Source organism: Barbus barbus (assembly GCF_936440315.1).
Source record: "Barbus barbus genome assembly, chromosome: 4".
Classification (NCBI taxonomy): Eukaryota; Metazoa; Chordata; class Actinopteri; order Cypriniformes; family Cyprinidae; genus Barbus; species Barbus barbus.
In genome coordinates, this window is record NC_136732.1 from 35,807,174 (window position 1) to 35,826,500 (window position 19,327).

The 19,327-nt window shown below is 37.5% G+C and overlaps 3 protein-coding genes across 5 annotated transcripts in view; all 3 read right to left on the bottom strand.

Moving 5' to 3' along the window:
• LOC306862246 (homeobox protein Hox-B3a-like) overlaps positions 1-9,592 on the bottom strand; it is a 38,191-nt gene extending 28,599 nt beyond the window's left edge. The window contains exons 1-2 of one of the 3 annotated variants that reach the window (XM_079404991.1): positions 2,699-3,310; positions 32-65 (exon numbers count right to left, since the gene is read on the bottom strand). The gene's annotated coding sequence lies outside the window, so the exon portion shown is untranslated. Of the gene's footprint in view, positions 1-31; positions 66-2,698; positions 3,311-9,416 lie in introns of those variants that run through there. The other 2 variants (XM_079404995.1, XM_079404996.1) reach the window with 2 other exon arrangements.
• A 707-nt stretch (positions 9,593-10,299) lies between these two features.
• Positions 10,300-12,706, bottom strand: LOC306862680 (homeobox protein Hox-B5a-like). Its single transcript, XM_079405602.1, has 2 exons — positions 12,040-12,706; positions 10,300-11,403 (listed from the first exon to the last, which is right to left on the bottom strand). Exons 1-2 carry the CDS (start codon positions 12,617-12,619, stop codon positions 11,156-11,158), a joined length of 828 nt encoding a protein of 275 aa, XP_079261728.1. The 5' UTR covers positions 12,620-12,706; the 3' UTR covers positions 10,300-11,155.
• A 2,085-nt stretch (positions 12,707-14,791) lies between these two features.
• On the bottom strand, positions 14,792-16,878 carry LOC306861752 (homeobox protein Hox-B6a). Its single transcript, XM_079404213.1, has 2 exons — positions 16,408-16,878; positions 14,792-15,364 (listed from the first exon to the last, which is right to left on the bottom strand). Exons 1-2 carry the CDS (start codon positions 16,835-16,837, stop codon positions 15,108-15,110), a joined length of 687 nt encoding a protein of 228 aa, XP_079260339.1. The 5' UTR covers positions 16,838-16,878; the 3' UTR covers positions 14,792-15,107.
• Positions 16,879-19,327: the final 2,449 nt, after the last annotated feature.

The window sequence follows — 19,327 nt, forward strand, 5'->3', positions numbered from 1 at the left end:
TTGCTCATTTCGAATTCTTTCAAAGTCTTACCAGATATGTGTGACATCATGAGCGCCCTTCAGTTCTACACCGCAATTTACAGAAAAAAAGTAGTTGTTAAGGGAAAAAAACTTTCGTTCTTGCTACAATAGTCCACTATCAAACAGTCATTAAAATCAAACCGAAAGTTATTGTGTCATCTTCTTTGCCCGTTGAAGTTGAAATGTAGCCTATACATCAACTACATACTCCCCTAGATACGAATTTGTGACTGTGCGTCTGTTTACACAAATCCGGATCTACAGGGTATATATAGATGACAGGTATCTTCTTGACAGGTATTGAGAGAGCCTGCTCACCTTGACAGTGCCTTCCCAGTGTCAAGTGTTGCACCTGGAACAGTCTGCCTCCAAGGATATCAGCAATCTGTCTCGCCACTTAATGGATCGGTGCTTCCTTTATAAACTTTGCTAATGGTTTGTGGTAAACACTGGAGATTTTCATGTAGTACATTTCTCCCCAACATAGAAACTAACACACAACCTCAGAGAGGAAAATGCTATTTTCCTACCCTTGAACTCAAACTCTTCGTCTCTTCAATATACTGAACGTCGAAGCACACACCTTTGTCGTCTCGGTGTGCTAATTTTCTGTCAAAACATTTAAAATCCGAAGGGGGGAAAAGAGAGATTGTAGTTGGAAATTAATAAAACATACAATTACAGGCTAAGACTTATACAACTATACAACATCTATTCACACCAGACATGAATTTTAAAATAATTAATTAGAATCTAACATACAAAGCGCGTACAGGCCAGCAAGTAAATGCGACCGCTTCAGATCTCAACAAAGGTCAAAGCAAGCTGAAGCAGCACTGGAATAAAACATGTGGGGTTTATGGCAGGTCAGCTTTGTTTGTTGCCGGCAAACACCATGTCAAACGGCGAATAAATAGCGAGGTGAGAGGGTATAAAACAATAAAATATGCACATAGGACAATACCAATAGTTCTCTAGCCCCCTGACACCGAGCAAACATTTTATGACTCCTTAAACAAGCGTTTCTCTCACCAAACACTCGGTCACTCATTTCATGAAAAATGTTCTGAAATAAAGAACTTATTCATTCGAAGGAGTTTCTCTTTGTCTTGGGGATGCATCGATATTTCAAGGCTGGTTTTTAGATGTACAGAAAAGGTAAGATTTCCTTATTTAATTCTACAGTAGAAGTACCAAAATTGGGAAAGTGGAAAAAAACGAAAACGCATTAATTTTTCGATACTGCAGTTTACTTGCTATTTAAAATCATCAACCGTATCCGATTTATTACAGCAGCAAGTAGTATGTTTTGTCAGTAAATCTACACAAAATGAGGGATAAACATAAAATTGTTTGTAACTACATATTGCTCAGTATCCCACATTTCATACCTAAACGAAAAGGAAGTTCTACTAGAAACAAGTTACTAGAGTTACTAGTTATCTAGTAAAAAAAAAATCACTAGATAAACATCGTAAAATTGATAGTGTCCAACGAAACTGTCGTTGCATACCAAAATATTTCAAATGGCCAAGCAGCATTTCACAATACATCGTAATATTCGCTATAATTTTCCATCTAGCACTAAAACAATGCCAAACAGTTAACCATTAAGTTAATATTTTCGATTTTTAAATAATGATTCAGTAAATGTCAAAATATTGTAATGATATTGTAATTATATATATATATATATATATATATATATATATATATATATATATATATATATATATATATATATATATATATATATATATAATTGTTTGCAAATATAAATCCGGTGGGGGGTTTCTGGAGAGCCTTTGTTCTTCTGCGGCACAGGCAAAAAAAATGTACTAAAGATTATAAAGTGACTCCAGGGCATACACAAATTAAGTATATGAATACTTGTATCAATATAATATCGAACAGTATCGAAATATTCTCAAACGAAGGAAAATCTTTTTTCATTCACTGTGCAGTTTGAATGTGTATAAAAAAAATTTATCATATCAAAGAAATCTTTAGCACCCCTAGCGTTTGGCAGTCAAAGCTCTGGCAATTTTTCAAATGGGCCTCTGCCATTTTCAGTCCTTTTTCAACGTGCTTGACTCTTTTCTTCTCTCTCAATTCATTTTGATTTCTGCTCGGTAATAATCGTGCCGACCTTCTTGCACTGAAGCACGTTAGCATCCATGTCCGAGTTGAAAACATGAAAACGGCTAATAATTTAATGTTTAGATGGCTCAGCTTTTACTTCACATGTAACCTATACACCTTATTTCAAATTTTATCGATGCAAATGTAACAGCAAAGGAGAAAGTTCAGCCTTGGTGTCCACTCTAACCCTTTCACCCTCTGAAGTCCCCGACCTCGCCTTCACCCCCGTGAGCCATCTCCTTCTAAAAGCCATGGGGACCTCAAGCCATCTGCCTCATTATGGGGTTAATGTGTACACCGACAGGCATTCAAAGCCACGGCTCAGAGACTATAGCCAAGGTAAATATTCACCATATAAAACCCACACACGCAACAGTGCAACTCCGTGGGGCTTGAATTCAAAGTCATAACTCCGTTATAGGAGGGGGGACCCATACTCTCGCCACAGTGTGCGCGAGCACGTGGTCCGCCCAAGCATACACCTGCAGAAGAGAGTGCTGCGATATGAAAATGAAGCGCCGTTTTCTTTACTTACTTTTTTCTTACTCTGAGCGTTGCATCTCTCATTTTGGTAGTCTCTCGCCCATATCTTCTCTCCTTTGCCGTACGCGGTCTTTGCAAGGGATTGTCGCCGCTCCAAAGCCCTTCTTTTCGTTTCAACCGTCCCTGCGAGTCCCTCCGTCTGAACCCCCCCTCACTCCTTTCTCCAAAGCCACAGGTTTAGCCCGTGACCTCGCCGTGATACCTTTGTGTGCTCAACTCCCTCTCATTTCCGTGGGTCCCCTCGAGCTCCTCTTTAACATCAAGCGACGATAACAGAGAGGTGGACATTAAAACATCCAAGAAAATCTTCAACCGACTCAAGAGCTCAGAAAAAGCAGTAATAAGAAAAAAAAACACAGAGCCACCAACTTCAACAGCAGGAGTCATCGCGCCGTATTTTTCGTTTTGATATCTTGCTGGCGACAACAAGGGGCTTTCCCCGCACAAAGCAGCCTTCTCTGTCCTAAAACAACTAAAAATAAAATGCATGTTAGCCTCGAGCCGTTGTGAGCTCTACAATACCACTGGGCGATATAAGGCATTTTGTTGTGGACTCTCAAGTTTTCAGATTAATCTCGTACTTTGGCAGTCTTTGTTAAACAGCGAGGCGTGTCACGAGTCCCAGTACATTTTAATATTTGTTAGACGCGCTGACCCCCGGTTCACCCCTTCTCTGGGTCTCTCCCACTCTAAAGTTCTATAGTAATGCATGCATAGTTTACTCGCTCATATTGAATTGTGCCCAGGTCATTACTTTGAAGAAAAATGGCTCGAGAAAAGGGGTCATTCAAAAAGGCTTTATAACCCACAAATCAGTTCAACCATAGAGCAATTCTTTATTTCCCTAGTTGCATTCACAACACTAAAGGAGATATTCAGCGTGCATCTAAAAGTCCAAACTATAAAAACGACTGTTCATTACACACACTGTTAAATATTCATTTAGAATAGAGAACTACATCTATGCAATTTACAAGTTGTTAAAAGTTCGTTAATTCGTTAACTAAAAATAACCTAATATAAATATTTATCTATAAATATTTATATTTATTTATAAATATTTATTTTTTTTCTGTGTGAAAAATTAAAACACGTTATGTGTTAATCTGCTCAAACGACAAATGCCTCCTTGATAAAACGATCCACATATTTAAAAATAAATTATGTAGGCTAAATCATTTATGCATATATTTGTTTAGAATTATATATAAATATAATTTTAAAGCGCTAGATGTTGCAAAGCGAAAACTGTTAAGGGGCTATAACAATAAGCTATATATAATAAGCTATATATATATATATATAAAATGAGGGTACAATACTGCCCAGCAACGGCACATACTAGGATGGAATGGAAATGAATTCATTGAACTCTAGCTGAACTCCAAATGGGACGGGTTTTCTAATATAATTATTCACCACTTACGTACGTTGTTTCTGAGAATACCAAGTCGTTCAGCCTCACATCATCCTGACTCACCACCATTAGACCAAATGTTCGTGCAAAAAATTAATATTCATGACCAAATTACCAATTGCCCAGTTTCTCGGCGCTTTTTCATATTCCGAACGAGCCTTTAAAATCAATATTATTTATTTTCTCAAATAAAAATGAAAACCAAACTAGTTCGAATCCCAATGTCTCAATCTTTTCACCTTGTAAAAAGTGAAGATTTGTTTAGCTTTATAGCTATATATTAACTATTGTTTAAGAATATTATTTATTTCGTTTCTTTTTTCTTTTTCTTTTTGTTGTTGTTTAAGTTATTCATGACGATTGGTGGAATATATGATATGATATGATATGATATGATATGATATGATATGATATGATATGATATATGGTGGCTCTACATTTGAGTTTCCTAAGAAAGGGAAATGTGCTTCTTAAACAAATTTCCTTTGTTTATTCACACCTTGTCTACATTTTAAACATGTAAACAAAATACCGCAGGTGGTCTTCCGTTTCGAACGAGGAGAATGTGATCAACAATCAAGAATGCGGAACACAATAAGCCTTATATCCTAATAAAAGGAATGGCGTCGCTGAAATAATTTTATTCCTTTCGATATCAGAAAAATAAAATATTTTATTTGCCTGGCATTGAACAGGCTTTCAGCGCATTCATAATCACAAGCTCAGTCACGAACAGTAAGCTTGTTATTTTATTACAAAATGTATAGATATAAGTTTCTTATTTCTCATGTTCACGTGAATATTATGACAAAGTAAATGCTCGTCAGAAACCCTATATGCAAGCTTTATGGCCTATGTAGAGTTTTAAACAAGGACATTTCGATTCACATTTGGACTTAAAATTATTAGGAAAGTAATAAAGTAGATAGAATAAACAATTAAATAATGCGTTTTTTAACAAAACGTCAAACAGCAACACTGATTTTAATGATTTTTTTCGAGCGTCAGGTTTCTAACGCATACGAATAAATCTAATGATCTCATATATTTTTCCTTTGACTGGACTTATTTATCTAATAAACAAGCTGCCTTCTTACAAAATACATAAATGCAATTTAATACAATTAATCTATGAATACGCTACATTTTATAAAAGGTTCGCAGTGCAACATCAGGCCTTCGTTGAAGCGCAACCTCAAGAATCGATCGTCTTTTTTTCTCCTCAACAGACCCTTTCGCGGGAACGTGCTTTGTTACAAAGTCTGTCTTCTCAGCTCTGCTCTTTCTATCATTTTTCTAATCTTTTCAAAAGAGACAGTCTGAAACCCCTCACCCCCCACTCTTTCTCCTTCTCCCACTTTGCCATTGACATCCAGCGATTGGTCAAGCGCAGTGAGTCGACAGCCAAAGACCGAGACACGCACTACGTAAACTTTTGACCCCTGAACTTTTTGACCCTGCCAAATCTCGCGCCACTTCTAACGAGACTACGTTCACCTTCTCTCGCTCCTTTGGATTAAACGTAGACAGAGAGAGGAGGGAGAACGAGCCAATCTTGTGCCTAAACCATAGCTTTATGCTTCCTGATTTTGGACAAAAGCATTGAACTAGGCTGCTCACGGTGTACGTTTCTATTGGCAAAATGCTGAAAAGTGTTAGTTAGCACATTTCTGATCAAACTCAAAAATCTGTCAGATGGAATTTGGGATCGTATTCTATGTTGATAGAATATTTAATATTTCTAAATGTTTCAAAAGCTTTAGTCCTTATAGAACAGGGCGACAAGCAGAAACCAGAAGCCTCAGACATCATGATCTTGGTCTAAAGCGGGCTCTGCTGGCGACGGAGGAGAGTTACATCTGAGAACAATCTAACTCGAGCATAAAGTCAGGAGGAGAAAGTATATGATATGCATTTTATTTATTTAAAAACTGTTTATTAGATAACTTACAATTAAGACACGTAAATATACCTATATATTTGCTCTAGCTGATCATAAATAAAATGGAAAATAAAAATAAAATCTATAACCTAATTTGATTTATTTGCCATAAATATTTATTTACATTGAATTTAAATTTGACAAAATTACCATCATACCTTTAGTTATGTTTTAAAGTTTAATTCGAATTATTTCCCAATTAAATGTTCTATCTAGGCTAATTAAATTATCAAATATTGAGATTACAAATAACTACACTAACAATAATACATTTGTTGTTCGTTATGTAATTTTATGTTTAATTTATTATAGCCTAATAATGATTTATGCATATGTAAATCATTTGAACAAAATAATAGTTTTTTTGTTTTTAGCTTTGCCTATAACGAGACGGTTTAAGAATTATTCATGTAGCCTAAATTAATACTTTTTTATTATACATTATATATAATTCATAATTGAAAAGCCTAAATATTTGCAGAATTTCTAGTATCTAATCAGGGGTTTTGTATTATCGAATTCGGACCATTTGTAATAGGCTACGTCTTAAACGGGTTATGAATAATCAGTCTGTGGCTTAGTGGTTAGCCCGGATATGGCGAGCTGGCGACGCGAGTTCAAATTCTGCTTGTATCATCTGCCAGTCCTGTTCATCCTTAGTCTTCATTTTCTCTGAATTTCCTTAAGTGTCAAGAAGCCCAGCAGAACATGCAGAAAATACCACACTAAATTGTAGGAGTTTGTTTTGTTTGTTTGTTTTTTGTCTTGGCTTTAAATTGAAGAATTAAAACAATTGTTTAAAGAAAGAAAAAAAAAGCAATTGTACAAAACTATAAAAAATTGTTAGGGCAGACATCCCTTAATTTTGCTTTATGGACTAGTTGTATTGTTTTGCGCTTGCGCCTTCGCAGCAGTGCCCGTCTGCTGACCCCTGGATGATCCCGTCCCTATGCATTATGGATGAGATATGCTCCCAGATTGCCCCTTATCAATATGCAGAACGCATTAGTCTTAAAATTGCTATTTAAACGTTCGAAATTGCTGCGTCTACATGGTAGAGGCTTCATGGAAATCATAGAAATTGATTTTTAGTACCATATGCTCAATGGACAGAGAATGCTGGATACTTTATATTGAAATGTCCTGTTAAATAATTTCTCTGAACCTCGTTACATCAATAAAAGTACAGTAATACCAAATAGTCGTATATGTCTTTGGGCTAACTTTCACACACCACATTCATAGACTGTAGTCTTTCATCCCCTGAGTTTGTGTCAAAACGTATCACACACACCCTGCAAATATTTCTCTGACGCACAAACACACCTAGAATTAACGCCCAGTCGCCTTAGTGGCTCACAGCACATATAAACACTCAAGGGAAATTGCTATTCCTCATTTTGCATTGTTTTATATTTGCATTGTATGCTATAAGTATGGACTTTATGATTGTGGTTGACCTCGATTGTGGTTGTATGGACGCCTGTCTTTTTAAGTGACTTTCTAGAGGAATGCGCGCATTTTTTTTCTCGGAGGCCAGAGCCCTCCCCGCTCATATCATTAAAAAGGAAGCTGATGAAAAATGAAACGGTAGCCCTCGACTCATGCTCGCGACCACAATTTCGCCTTCCTGTTTACGGCCTGAAACTTCCTAACTCTGTTGCTCGGACATACCCACACACGCATACACACACACTCTCCTTTACTCTCTCTTGTGCGCGCTCTCTCCCTCCTTCTGCTTCTTTCTCACACACAGAAATACCAAATGGAGGGCTATAAAATCTGTAACACTCATTGAAAGTAGGCTGTAAAACACTCTGAAAGCTTAACATTTATTATTTTGGAGGTAATGCTAATGTTAAATGCAGAGGAGCAGCAAAGAGCTAAACAAGTATTTGATTAGAAAAATAAGCATACGGTGTTTTATTTTTTCGATTAATTTACAACGTGTTTTCTAATAGAGGTTAAGCTCTGGCAAGCCGGTCCCGAATATCAATGTCCAACATATTGTGTTACTTATACATAGGCCACATGCTTTTTTTAAGTAGCTTGCCGTTTGTAATGAATATGCAATTTAGGGTGTTGTTTAAATAGCTAAATATTACGTGCATTAATATCCAATGAATAATTAAGTAGATTATTAAATATTATTTAATGATATTAGGAAACTGTTTAACTGTTTTAAAATTAGTGTTAACTACAGCGTTTTGCATTATTATGCTTTAAGCGTAGTCAATATACACGCTCTAACTGTAGTGACGGTGGGATTTACAGGACATAACAATTAATAGCAGAAGTTAAGTCTTAGTTTCTCTGTTGCTACAGATATGAAAATAGGAAAAATAAAAAATATAAAGAAGCCATTCGTGCTGCCTTGAGTGTAATATAATGATATGCTCAAACTGTGTACTTGAGTTGAACTCGAACTGACCTCAGGCGACAAAAATGCTCTGACAGAACAATCAAAAATATTTATTCAGAAAGTATAATTATACTGTAGGAGTTTCTATTTTATCATAGATATTTGTCTGTGATAAACATATCACAGTCTAACCAAATACTTTGCTCCAGATGCCCATTTTAAAAAAGTACAACAACTATGTATTCCTTACGCGCTTCCTCCCTTGAAAATACAGGGGCGGGGAAGGAACAAAGCTTTGCTTGTAGAACCTTAGGGAGGCATATTGTCATATTGTTGTCTGTGTGTGTGCATGCGTGTGTGTGTGTGTGCGTGAAAAAGAGAGAGAGATGCAGGGAGACGATCACCTATTTCATAAAAAAATATTCGCCATAATGTGCAACTAACAACTATAAAAAAATTAAAATTAAGAACTTTCGAGAAAAAATATCCCCAAAAAAAACATTATTTTCACTCACATACACAGATAGGAGCTAGATAGATAGATAGATAGATAGATAGATAGATAGATAGATAGATAGATAGATAGATAGATAGATAGATAGATAGATAGATAGATAGATAGATAGATAGATAGATAGATAGATAGATAGATAGATAGATAGATAGATAGATAGATAGATAGATAGATAGATATACACCCACACACACACGTTTACTATACACGATTAAAATAGACCGAATAAAAAGTTTTTCATTACAGAGAAAAACTTTTTAACGTAGTTTTTAAAAATTGGATAACCAAGGTTCATATGCTTACGCGCACCCTTGTGATAACGCGTTTGCATTTGACACAACTAATATCTTAAGACCTCTTCTTGCACTCACAGAAACAAAATGATTGACACTTCTACTTGAGACATACCCCTCCTTTCCTTCCCACATCTTCCTAGATCAAATCACCGGCCATTGCAGCCTTAAATTGAACTTACTTTGACTCTGCACGGTCCACTATCCATATTTCCGCCTCCAAGTGAGTAGAACCGGAGAGACATTGCACCGACTAGACACTGGCACTGTAGTGGCCTACTGGTACGCTCTTCCTCTCACAACTGACCCTTTAGAATCCCCTCGAAGCAGTTAAACCGTCACTTGCATTCTAGAATGTGAAATATATAGTACATTGTCAACTCCCCAAAACCATAAAACTAACTTTATGGACCCCACGTGACTTTTGAGAGCCAGTAAGGGGTATCTGTCTGTGGCCTGGGCGATTTTTACGATCTAACTTCAAGATAAAACGCTCATCCGTTTGACATGTAAATGTCATAGCTACTTTTTGTATAGTTTGGGCAAAGGAAAAGCAAAATTACAAAAGGCAAGTGGCCGTTGGTACACTGCGGGGACCTCCACTCGGCTCTCAAAACTTAGAGGTGGAGAAGAGTTTGGCACGCATGGTAAGTTTAAAGGTTCAGTGATTGTTTACTAGGACTCAAAAATACAGTGGTAGGCTATACATAGTAGAGCGTTTGTAAATTATATAAACATTCTGGAAAATGTGTGTTGTTTAGAATTAGCGGGATAGAAAGGTCTTAACTTGTATACGCGCCAGGTTTTGGTTAATATTTCTCCTGTCTGTTTTCGCTTAATAGTAAGGGCATTTTAGCTTTTTGCTATTAGTGTCCAAGTTGAGTGTGAACTGTCAGTATACAGATCTGCACTGTGGCGTAGCAAAACCTTTCTCAGTAATTTAAAGGACCGTGCAGTATTTTGATTTTGAGAGAATATAATGAGTTTGTAATCGATAACTCAACCATTGACAAGAATTGGTTTTCTCGATTGTGTGTAAATTGAAGAACTGTCCAGAAAAGTATTAGATTTGAATATGAGGAACTTTATTTTTTTACTCCAAGTTAAACTACAAACAAATACAAAAAGCTTTTTGGCAAAATGCTAACAGGCAGGTCGACATGACATTGCTTTTTTTTTTTTTTCTTCGTTTTCCACACGTTTGACGTTCATTCTGCCTACTACAAATAGCCAACTGATCACAATAAAAATGTTCAATATGTACATCCTTTTTGGAACATAAACATGATCCAGTAATATACAATTACATATTTGGAATACAACTATACACACGTATGAACGGGTACAAGAATCTAGGGAGGACTATTTACACATTTCTTGAACACATAACAAATTGAATGTGATTATTTAGACAATGATTAAACAGATGACCATGAACTATACAGAGGCTTCTGCTAAATTTACTGCAGTCACCACTAAACTAGAGCTTCACTTCATACAAGGGCAGATGCGTTTCTAAGCTGTAAACTCAAAAGGTATACACGTGTATAGGTAAATAAGTTATAACATTTAAGAGCTCACATGCTAACTCTCAAGAAAGCATTAACATAGCACTTGACACATAAACAATATTCATAACAAGAACATCAGGCGGTATATTGACAGCTTCTTTCCCCTTCAGTTTTATTTACTTGCCAAAATTATAGTCACCATAGTATTAAAAGAACGACATATGAACACTAATTTTCGTTTCATTATAGCAGTACCACAGTAGAATTTTAAAATGCCTAAAACATCCATAACATGCCAAAAGGTGCCGCGATGTACAGTACTCTGTAAGTAATGTTTTGAGACCTAATTTTCATCTCGTTTTCCTCCTGATTTTCTTTTGCACACCACGTAGTAGGGACTTGGGATAGAACTATGGCTGGAAAGCGCTACTTGCGGTAGCCAGACTCATGCTCTTCAGTTTATTGTCCTTTTTCCATTTCATCCGCCGGTTTTGGAACCAGATCTTAATTTGACGCTCTGAGAGGCACAGAGCATGGGCTATCTCTATCCTCCTCCTTCGGGTGAGGTATCTATTGAAATGGAACTCTTTTTCCAGCTCTAGCGTCTGATAGCGGGTATATGCAGTTCGGGCCCTTTTGCCGTCTGGTCCAGTCATATCTGAATAATGTGGACAAAACGCAAAGGGGAATAAAGATTAGCGAGAATTGACCTGCACATCATTTCAACAACAGTTTCCAATAACTTTTTTTTCTATAGATACACATGAGTGACACGATTTACAACTGAATGCGTACAGGGAAATCACCAAATGGTACACTGCACAGCGCCTCGCTGTAGCCTCATGGAGTTTGTTTTTCTTTCGTTTTACTTCTTAAAACCTCAATATTTTGTACATATAATACAGCACCAAACATTCGAAATTATTATGATATGTATTCAGTTTTTTCCGCCGCTTGTTTATGCATCCATCTCACTATTCTCGCCTTTTATCCCGTGTTCTTTCTCTCTGTTTTATTACCGGCTCTTCAACACTGAACTAATCACATTCCCACACACCATAAAGCTGAACTTTTCACAGAAAGAGCAACTTGTAAACCCTCCTGCCCTCTCTTCCACCCCGCTCCCATTCTCTCTTCTACAGTTTGCGAGGCTCCGCACTTAATAGATTTATGGCACTTTCACAGAAATCTAAAATAAAGGCTGTTACTGACGCCACACGTGAATTCAAATCAGAACTGAACACAATACGCATTCGCTAGCAAACAAAGAGACGTAAACATAATACGTGTGTACCATGGCTAATATGTAGTTTCCTCATCCAGGGGAATATTTGGGGAGCTTGGCCATCGGACGTCGCCGAGGTAGTGGAGGTTGCCGTGGTCTCTTGCTTCTGTTGTGTCCGGGGTGCAGAGTTGTTCGCTCTGTGCGACACCTCCTCGGTCTCAGAAGAAGCGCTGGCCTCGTCGATTTCTGTGAAATGTGTGTTGTTGGTTAGATTATTACCCGCAGTGGTGTTGCTTTGGTCGGAAGGGGGCGAAGAGTCTTTGGGTCCAAGGCTTTCGCTGTTGGAACAAGGCAGCGGCTCCGGAGACGCGAGCGAGCAGCTTGACGGCTGCCGGAATCGCGTCTCTGGGGCTGGAGACTGGAAGACCCGGGAGTTGTCCCCAACCGCCCCAAAGTGGCCAGTGCTGGTTGAACGATTGACGCTTAGGTCCATTCCATTGTAGTTGTAGCCGTAAGAGCCTGAATGCATGGTGCCGGAGTCCCTGTACGAGGCGTTCATAGCGCTGCTGCTAGTTCCATAATTTAGTAACTGATAGTCAGGGCCATTTGGGTAGCGCCCTGAGAACGAGTTTACAAAGTAAGAGCTCATTTAGGTTGTTTTAGAGGGCTTGATTTGTAGATCTTGGTCGTTATAACGCTGTGCTTCACGATTTATGATGTATTAATGAATTATAGCAATGCACTGTACTTCGTTTTTGCTATGTATGCGGCCAAATATGGGGGTGGGGGTGCGTTTGAGAGTCACGTGCTTTTGTTGACCAGTCGTAAATTCTCACTGATGACTTCAAGAGGTAATTCATGCTCTATGGTTACAAATGATGACGAGACTGGGAGTCGTTAGACTCGAGTCAAAGTGTTCCTCCCTTTGCAGGGATTTGCTGCATGTAAGGGGACAGCGTCACCTACTGGGAATAAAATGTATTGCACGCTGGAAAGATATTTTTCAGAACCTAACGCTAGTTATATCTCTTTTAAATGGGTATAAAACTGATCTTCTTTGTAGTTTGTTTGTGATATTAATAAGGTTTAGTGTATTTATCGACCCTTAACGCATACAGGCATTGCCCAGAAACTATAAGCTAATGTGTAGGCTACTTGATATGCAGATATCAATATACAGTTAACTGTCAAATCATTCCGGATAAACCAAAAAATATGAAATAAAACAATTACATTTTAACATGTTAAGAATATATTATGATACAGTTCTTCAAATTATAACGGTTGTAATATTGTGAAACCCCACCGCTACTTTAGTAACCTAATTTAAAATTGTACCTTAGGCTATGTCAAGTTAGAATAAAGATAATAAAAAATTAAGCACTGGTCATAACCTTGACTGCATGAAATATATATACTATATTAATTCCAGTTTAAAGAGGGGAAATTCAAACAAATTATATTTCGCTAATTTCCAACATATTCATTCGTTAGTCTTGCCGCAGATGTGTTTTTTCAAACTCAAGAAGCGATGTGACTTTTTACTAGACGCGTTCTAAAGATGAGCTCATCACACAGAAAATTCTATGGAATGAATATAAGGAATGCGAGATCGTGCAAGATGATATATGGTTTGTTGACAAAACGCCAATTGCTGGTTCATGTATGTGCATGATGTAAATCTGTACTGAACTTCCATTCACCTTTTTTACGTTAAAGACGGAAAAGCAACGCTGTAATAGTTCAGATCAACATTTACATTGACATTTTAGCAATATTTTTGATGCTCGGAAAAGTGCAGAATTTAACAAGTTACATATTTACAATATTCTAGGCTGCTAAGAAGAAGCGTGAAGTCCATCCATTGTGCTCTGTTAACACACTATACTATACTCTGCTTTTCAAATATATATATAATTAAATGAGACGTTGCGTGTCTGTAGAAAACTTATGCATTACTACTTTAATTTTTTTCTGTTATGTAAATTATGTCTGATATTTGGGGATAACATTTTTTAAGAGGCAATTAGAAACCTTCACCTGAAGATTTTGGTTTATTGTCGCTTAGCCCTCCAGGCTGTATAGTCTCTCAGGGTGAGTGACCAGCGCCGACAGGTCAGCTTTCTCTTTTGGTTATCTATTAAAACCTGCTGAACCTTCTAACCTCTCACTTTGTAGGAAGTATTTTGGAATCAAGTAGGCAACGTTCGGCCTCTTAGTAGTACAAAAAGCGAAACCAAATCCCTAACTCAAACTTTTTGGGGCTTTGTACCTGCAATGAAATCAGGAAAACATGTAACCAGTATTTGTACTAAAATATCATATGCACACTAATAAATGTATCATATATTTACATATTATCCCGCAGGTACTGAAATTTCATACTAGTTACGCAGAAGACGCGTTGCCCTACAGGCTAAAGATGCGGTAAAGGCTGTATTTCTCATTACATCACCTATGGGTCAACCGTGAATTTGTTTAAACTAGTTTTCTTGACAAAAATAAAAAATAATACAGGGATAGCATACAGGTGTTGTACCGCAAAAAAGGATTCGTCATTTCATATGATCGGCCGTCATCATATAGGTACAGCATGTATGACAAAAGGAAAGATTTGTTTGATTTATTGAATAACAAACACAAAAGTAAAGTAGCCTATATGCTATATATATGGGATATGGCTATATATATATATATATATACACTGATGTGTAGCATGTTTTTCTAAAATCTCTAACTGCTTTTCACCCAGTATCACTAAATTAGCTCATATAGTGTCTAAACATTTAGCTTACAAAAATGAAAGATAGAAAAACGTTTTCCGTACAATGGGAATTTATTTTTATTTTTACACAGCTTAAATATAAACACGAATATGACACAAATTTCAAATAGCTTCGTTCAACATGGACATTTCAGTTATAAGAGCAAACCTAAAGTCAGAGTAAGAGCGCACAAAACCACATGTTTTAAACGTCATGTACAAAAAAAAAGGAAAAGAAATTACAATTATGAGTTAACAGGAATGCTACAGTTGCTAACATGATGGAAAGTCTTCATTTGTGTTATTACAGAGTGGTGTCTGGTGCCCTCTATGCAATAGTTTTCTTTTGGGGGGGATTTTATCGTTTAAAATTTCATTCTGTCCTCTTCTCCTCCTCCTCTTCGCCACTGGTTTGTGAACAGTTGATCAATTTGTTCTCTTTTTTCCATTTCATTCGCCGGTTTTGGAACCAAATCTTTATCTGACGTTCTGTGAGGCACAGTGCGTGCGCAATCTCGATGCGGCGTCTTCGGGTCAGATACCTGTTAAAGTGGAACTCTTTCTCCAATTCTAACGTCTGGTAGCGAGTGTAGGTCTGACGACCCCTTCGGCCAGCGTTACCGAAAGTCCCTGTCCATGAGATAAAAGAGAAAAGTCAAACATTAACACCGAGAGCGTGTTTATTACAATGATAAATGCGTCCGGAGAAAACAACTCGAGGGGTGACACAATGACAAGAAACACTCAAGGCAGTGTGAAATTTATGCGCCTACAATACAGTCCACAATATCACATATTTATGCTATTTTGTATTTTTTACCATATTTAAACGTTTATTATGGCGATTTTTAGTTATTTTGTCCTTATTTAAACCCATGTGCAGACATATTGAGAGGTCAAAAACAGTTTTATTGCGATGAGGGGGAAAATACAGAGGAAATGTGATACTCCTTATATTCGTGACAGATATAAACAAAAGATACCGGTCTATTTATATGCTTCATATCAAACTTTATATCTGAACATAAACGCAGTGCGTCCAGTAATAGTTTGAGCACTTGTCAAAGTTGTGTTTGTGACTGACCTTTTTTCTTTGTCTTTTTTTTTTTTTTTTTACATTAAACCACTGTTAAGGGACAGAGCTAGTATGAGCAGCGACTAAAATCAAGTTATGGAAAATGCACAGAGCATTCAGCTTTTTAGAGTTTCTCTCTGTTTCACGAACTATTGCATAGTCTGTCTAATCATAAGATATATTTCGTGCTTTTTATATTGCCATGTACTCGCCATTGTTCGTATCCCAGGAAGGACCAAACAGTAACAGATGTGTCAAAACAACAATGGTCATTTTGCAATAAGACATACGGTAATGCAACAGCTCTTCTGTTTATAATTAGACAAGCTTCTCCAGTGATTTAAATTATATGAGCCTTGCGGTGAACATATTTCTAAATGTCCTCCCTCAAAAGCAAGTACAGTACATATGAGAGATTTCACAGAACTTTACAGGAGTGGCTTTGCTTTCAATATGACACTATGGTGGAGACGAGCGTGTTTGCACTGTATGGGCTTCCGGCATTGTACAGTGAAGATGTAAGTCGTATAGCACGCTCTAGCTCCGTCTTTATTAGCGATGAGAAAAATGAAGGGTGAAAAAGACAACATGAACTCACCGTTACACGAGTTCATCCGTTGCATCCAAGGATAAACCGGCGCTGACGGCTTCTGTTCGTCGGCCTCAGGGTAGATGCTTTTCCCCGTCGACCCCGTGCAGTCTTGCTTGCGATGATCCTGACTGAGAACGAAGGAGTGTTCCTCTATGCTGGCGAGGGCGCAGGCAGCGTCCTTTTCCCTGTAGAAGCTTGCTGTCGCATAATCGCAGGGACCTGCGGCGGTTGCCCTGCCGTAGGCACCGTTCGCTTGCTGGTAAAAGGAGGATGGGTACGCCTTCTCTTGGACACTGGAACCTCCATAAGCAGCACCGGGATAGTGTCGTAAAGGGTCTGTGTATCCGGAGGAATATAACGGTATCTGTCCCAAGAACGACTCCTGTCCTCCGGGCAGAGTCACTGGGAAAGTTGAGTTTACAAAATAGGAACTCATTGGGAGGGTACGGCTCTTTTGCTTGGTTTATGATTTGTTGTGTTTTATAGTCCAAGTGGTTTAGCTATTAGTAGTTTATCGGAGATTGGGTTTTAGTTGGGGGGGTGGGGGGGTGTTCTGGGTGGCTATGTGCCAGTGCGGGACAGAGGGAAACCGTACCATCTGACCAGCCACTGACCAATAGCGAGCGGACGTGCCTGCAAAATAGCACCCTTGAGGGGGGCTGTGATTGCACGCGCCGGGGGACCCCGGAGCAGAGAGCTAGATTTTTTTAATCCCTTCTCCCTTTCCGTACCTTCCAATGAGAGTGCACAATACGAATCACATAGGAATTTTAAAACGCTAAATTGAATACATCGACACTTTGTCGTCTTTGGTCCTATCATACCATCGGAGAATAGAGTGTCAACATACAAGCCCTAGAGTAGCAGATTTTCCAAACACACATTATTCCGTACAACATTTGATCATATTTCATCCTTCCTTGTTTATATTTCAGATAGGTAATTTACTAGGCCTTATCGCACAAGTAGGTCACAATAGATAAAATGACATATTGATGATCGCTTTTTTCATCACTGTAATTTCATAGTGATTTATAAATGGTAAACGACGTGTTAAAGAAAACCAAAGCCTATATATAAACAGTGCAAAGTAAATGAGCCTGAGCAAAACTATTCAACAAAATGCAATAGGTAACAGATATGTTGGTGTATGTAGGCTACAAATATTTAGTGATCATCTAAATTATTAAAAATTAATTTTGACATATAATGACAGTACAAATACGTATATAATACTATATATGTGAACATTTGAGTGTGTACGTGTGTGTGTGTGTGCGTATGTGTATATAATATAGTGTCTGTGCGTGCGCCTGTGTGTGTGTGTGCGTATGTGTATATAATATAGTGTCTGTGCGTGCGCCTGTGTGTGTGTGTGTGTGTGTGTATGTGTGTGGAAATCTATAGAAAGAGTTTTGTTAAATTTATTTTTTTGAGTATAAAACAGACTCGGACTTTTTTTGACAGCATTTTCCACAAGATGTTTCCTCCTTTGTTTAAATGAATGGTTTGAGAATGCCAGCAAATAATTCAACAATGTTTTAGCTCTTGTGTTTGGTGTTGCGCTGCACTGGTCGAGCGTGTGTGTTTTTCATTAACCAAAAGTACAGTTATGGTGGCCGGGTATCCTGTCGCTATACGACCAATAAACCATTTGCGGCACAACAAGTGGATATTTTTAAAGGTGGCGCAAGGGGGGTTGCGTGCATTTACTTTAATTTCGGTTTCCTTTGACTAGGATGCTGCGTTTCCTTTCGCATTGCATAGTTTTCTGCTAACGGAAAGCATCTATTGTGTTTCCATTTGTAGAAATTAGCAAGGGGGAGAAGGTCCCGGTCAACGTTTGTTAATTATTAATGAGCAATAACTACCATTACACGTTCTATAAATTCTTAACCAAGATATCTTATTTTGTGATAGCACAGTATTTAAATGTAACTCAAAATACAAGCGTGATACGTCTTTCTCCAAAAAGCTCATGTTTTATTATAACTTCATTGTTCTTTCTCTATCTTTACAGGTATTTTCTTCCTCGTCGAAGAACCACAGAATCCAGCGAAACAATTGGATTGCAATGGACTAACAGATAGTCAACTTTTCTGAATCTGCGCAAGTCACTTATTTGGTGATAAGGAGTAAAAGTGAACAATTTTACTGCCAGTTTGTATATGGAGTTGCGTGTTTTGATATTAAGTTTTGTCTCAAGTGTTCTATAAGGTTCTGTAAATTTCCCCGAGTGTGGAGTATATGTGAGTACGTCAAATGTGCATTAATGAACATTATTAATAGCTACACGTGTGACTAACTTTTCTAGACTGTTTATATAATGCATATAAAAAACATTTATCAAGGGTTTTTATTTTCATTGACTGATTTTTTAAAAATTGTGATTTAGTGATTGAATTAAATAAAATATTCTCATTAATAAAATGTATGAAGAGCTCACAAGTTCACTGTTTTGAATGCTGGTGTCAGACATTTGTTAGTCATGCAGGATTTACACAAAATGCCGTGTCTCTTTCTAATAAAATATATTTTAACAAATTAAGGTTCTTTTAGGCTTCCTTTAAATTTACGGTAAGACTGTGGTTGCAGCTTTTATATCATGCTGCCTTTACACGATTTAATTTCATTTGAGTATACATTATTTTCGCGCTTCATATTTATACGTTAATTATGCTCACGGTTTCACTGTTTATATTCTCCCCTAAATACCGGAAGTTCAGTGAGTAATATATTTTATTTATATGTGCTGTTTGTACATTTTAGGATACTATATAAAGCAATCTGGTGAATCAAGTTTCATTTACAAATGCGTGTGCATTTTACTGTCAAAAAGTCAGGGCAGGGGGATCCGCAAACTCTTGTCTTAAAGTGTACCCCAACCTTAAATGATGAAAGCTCTTTTCCCACACGCTAAAGTCAG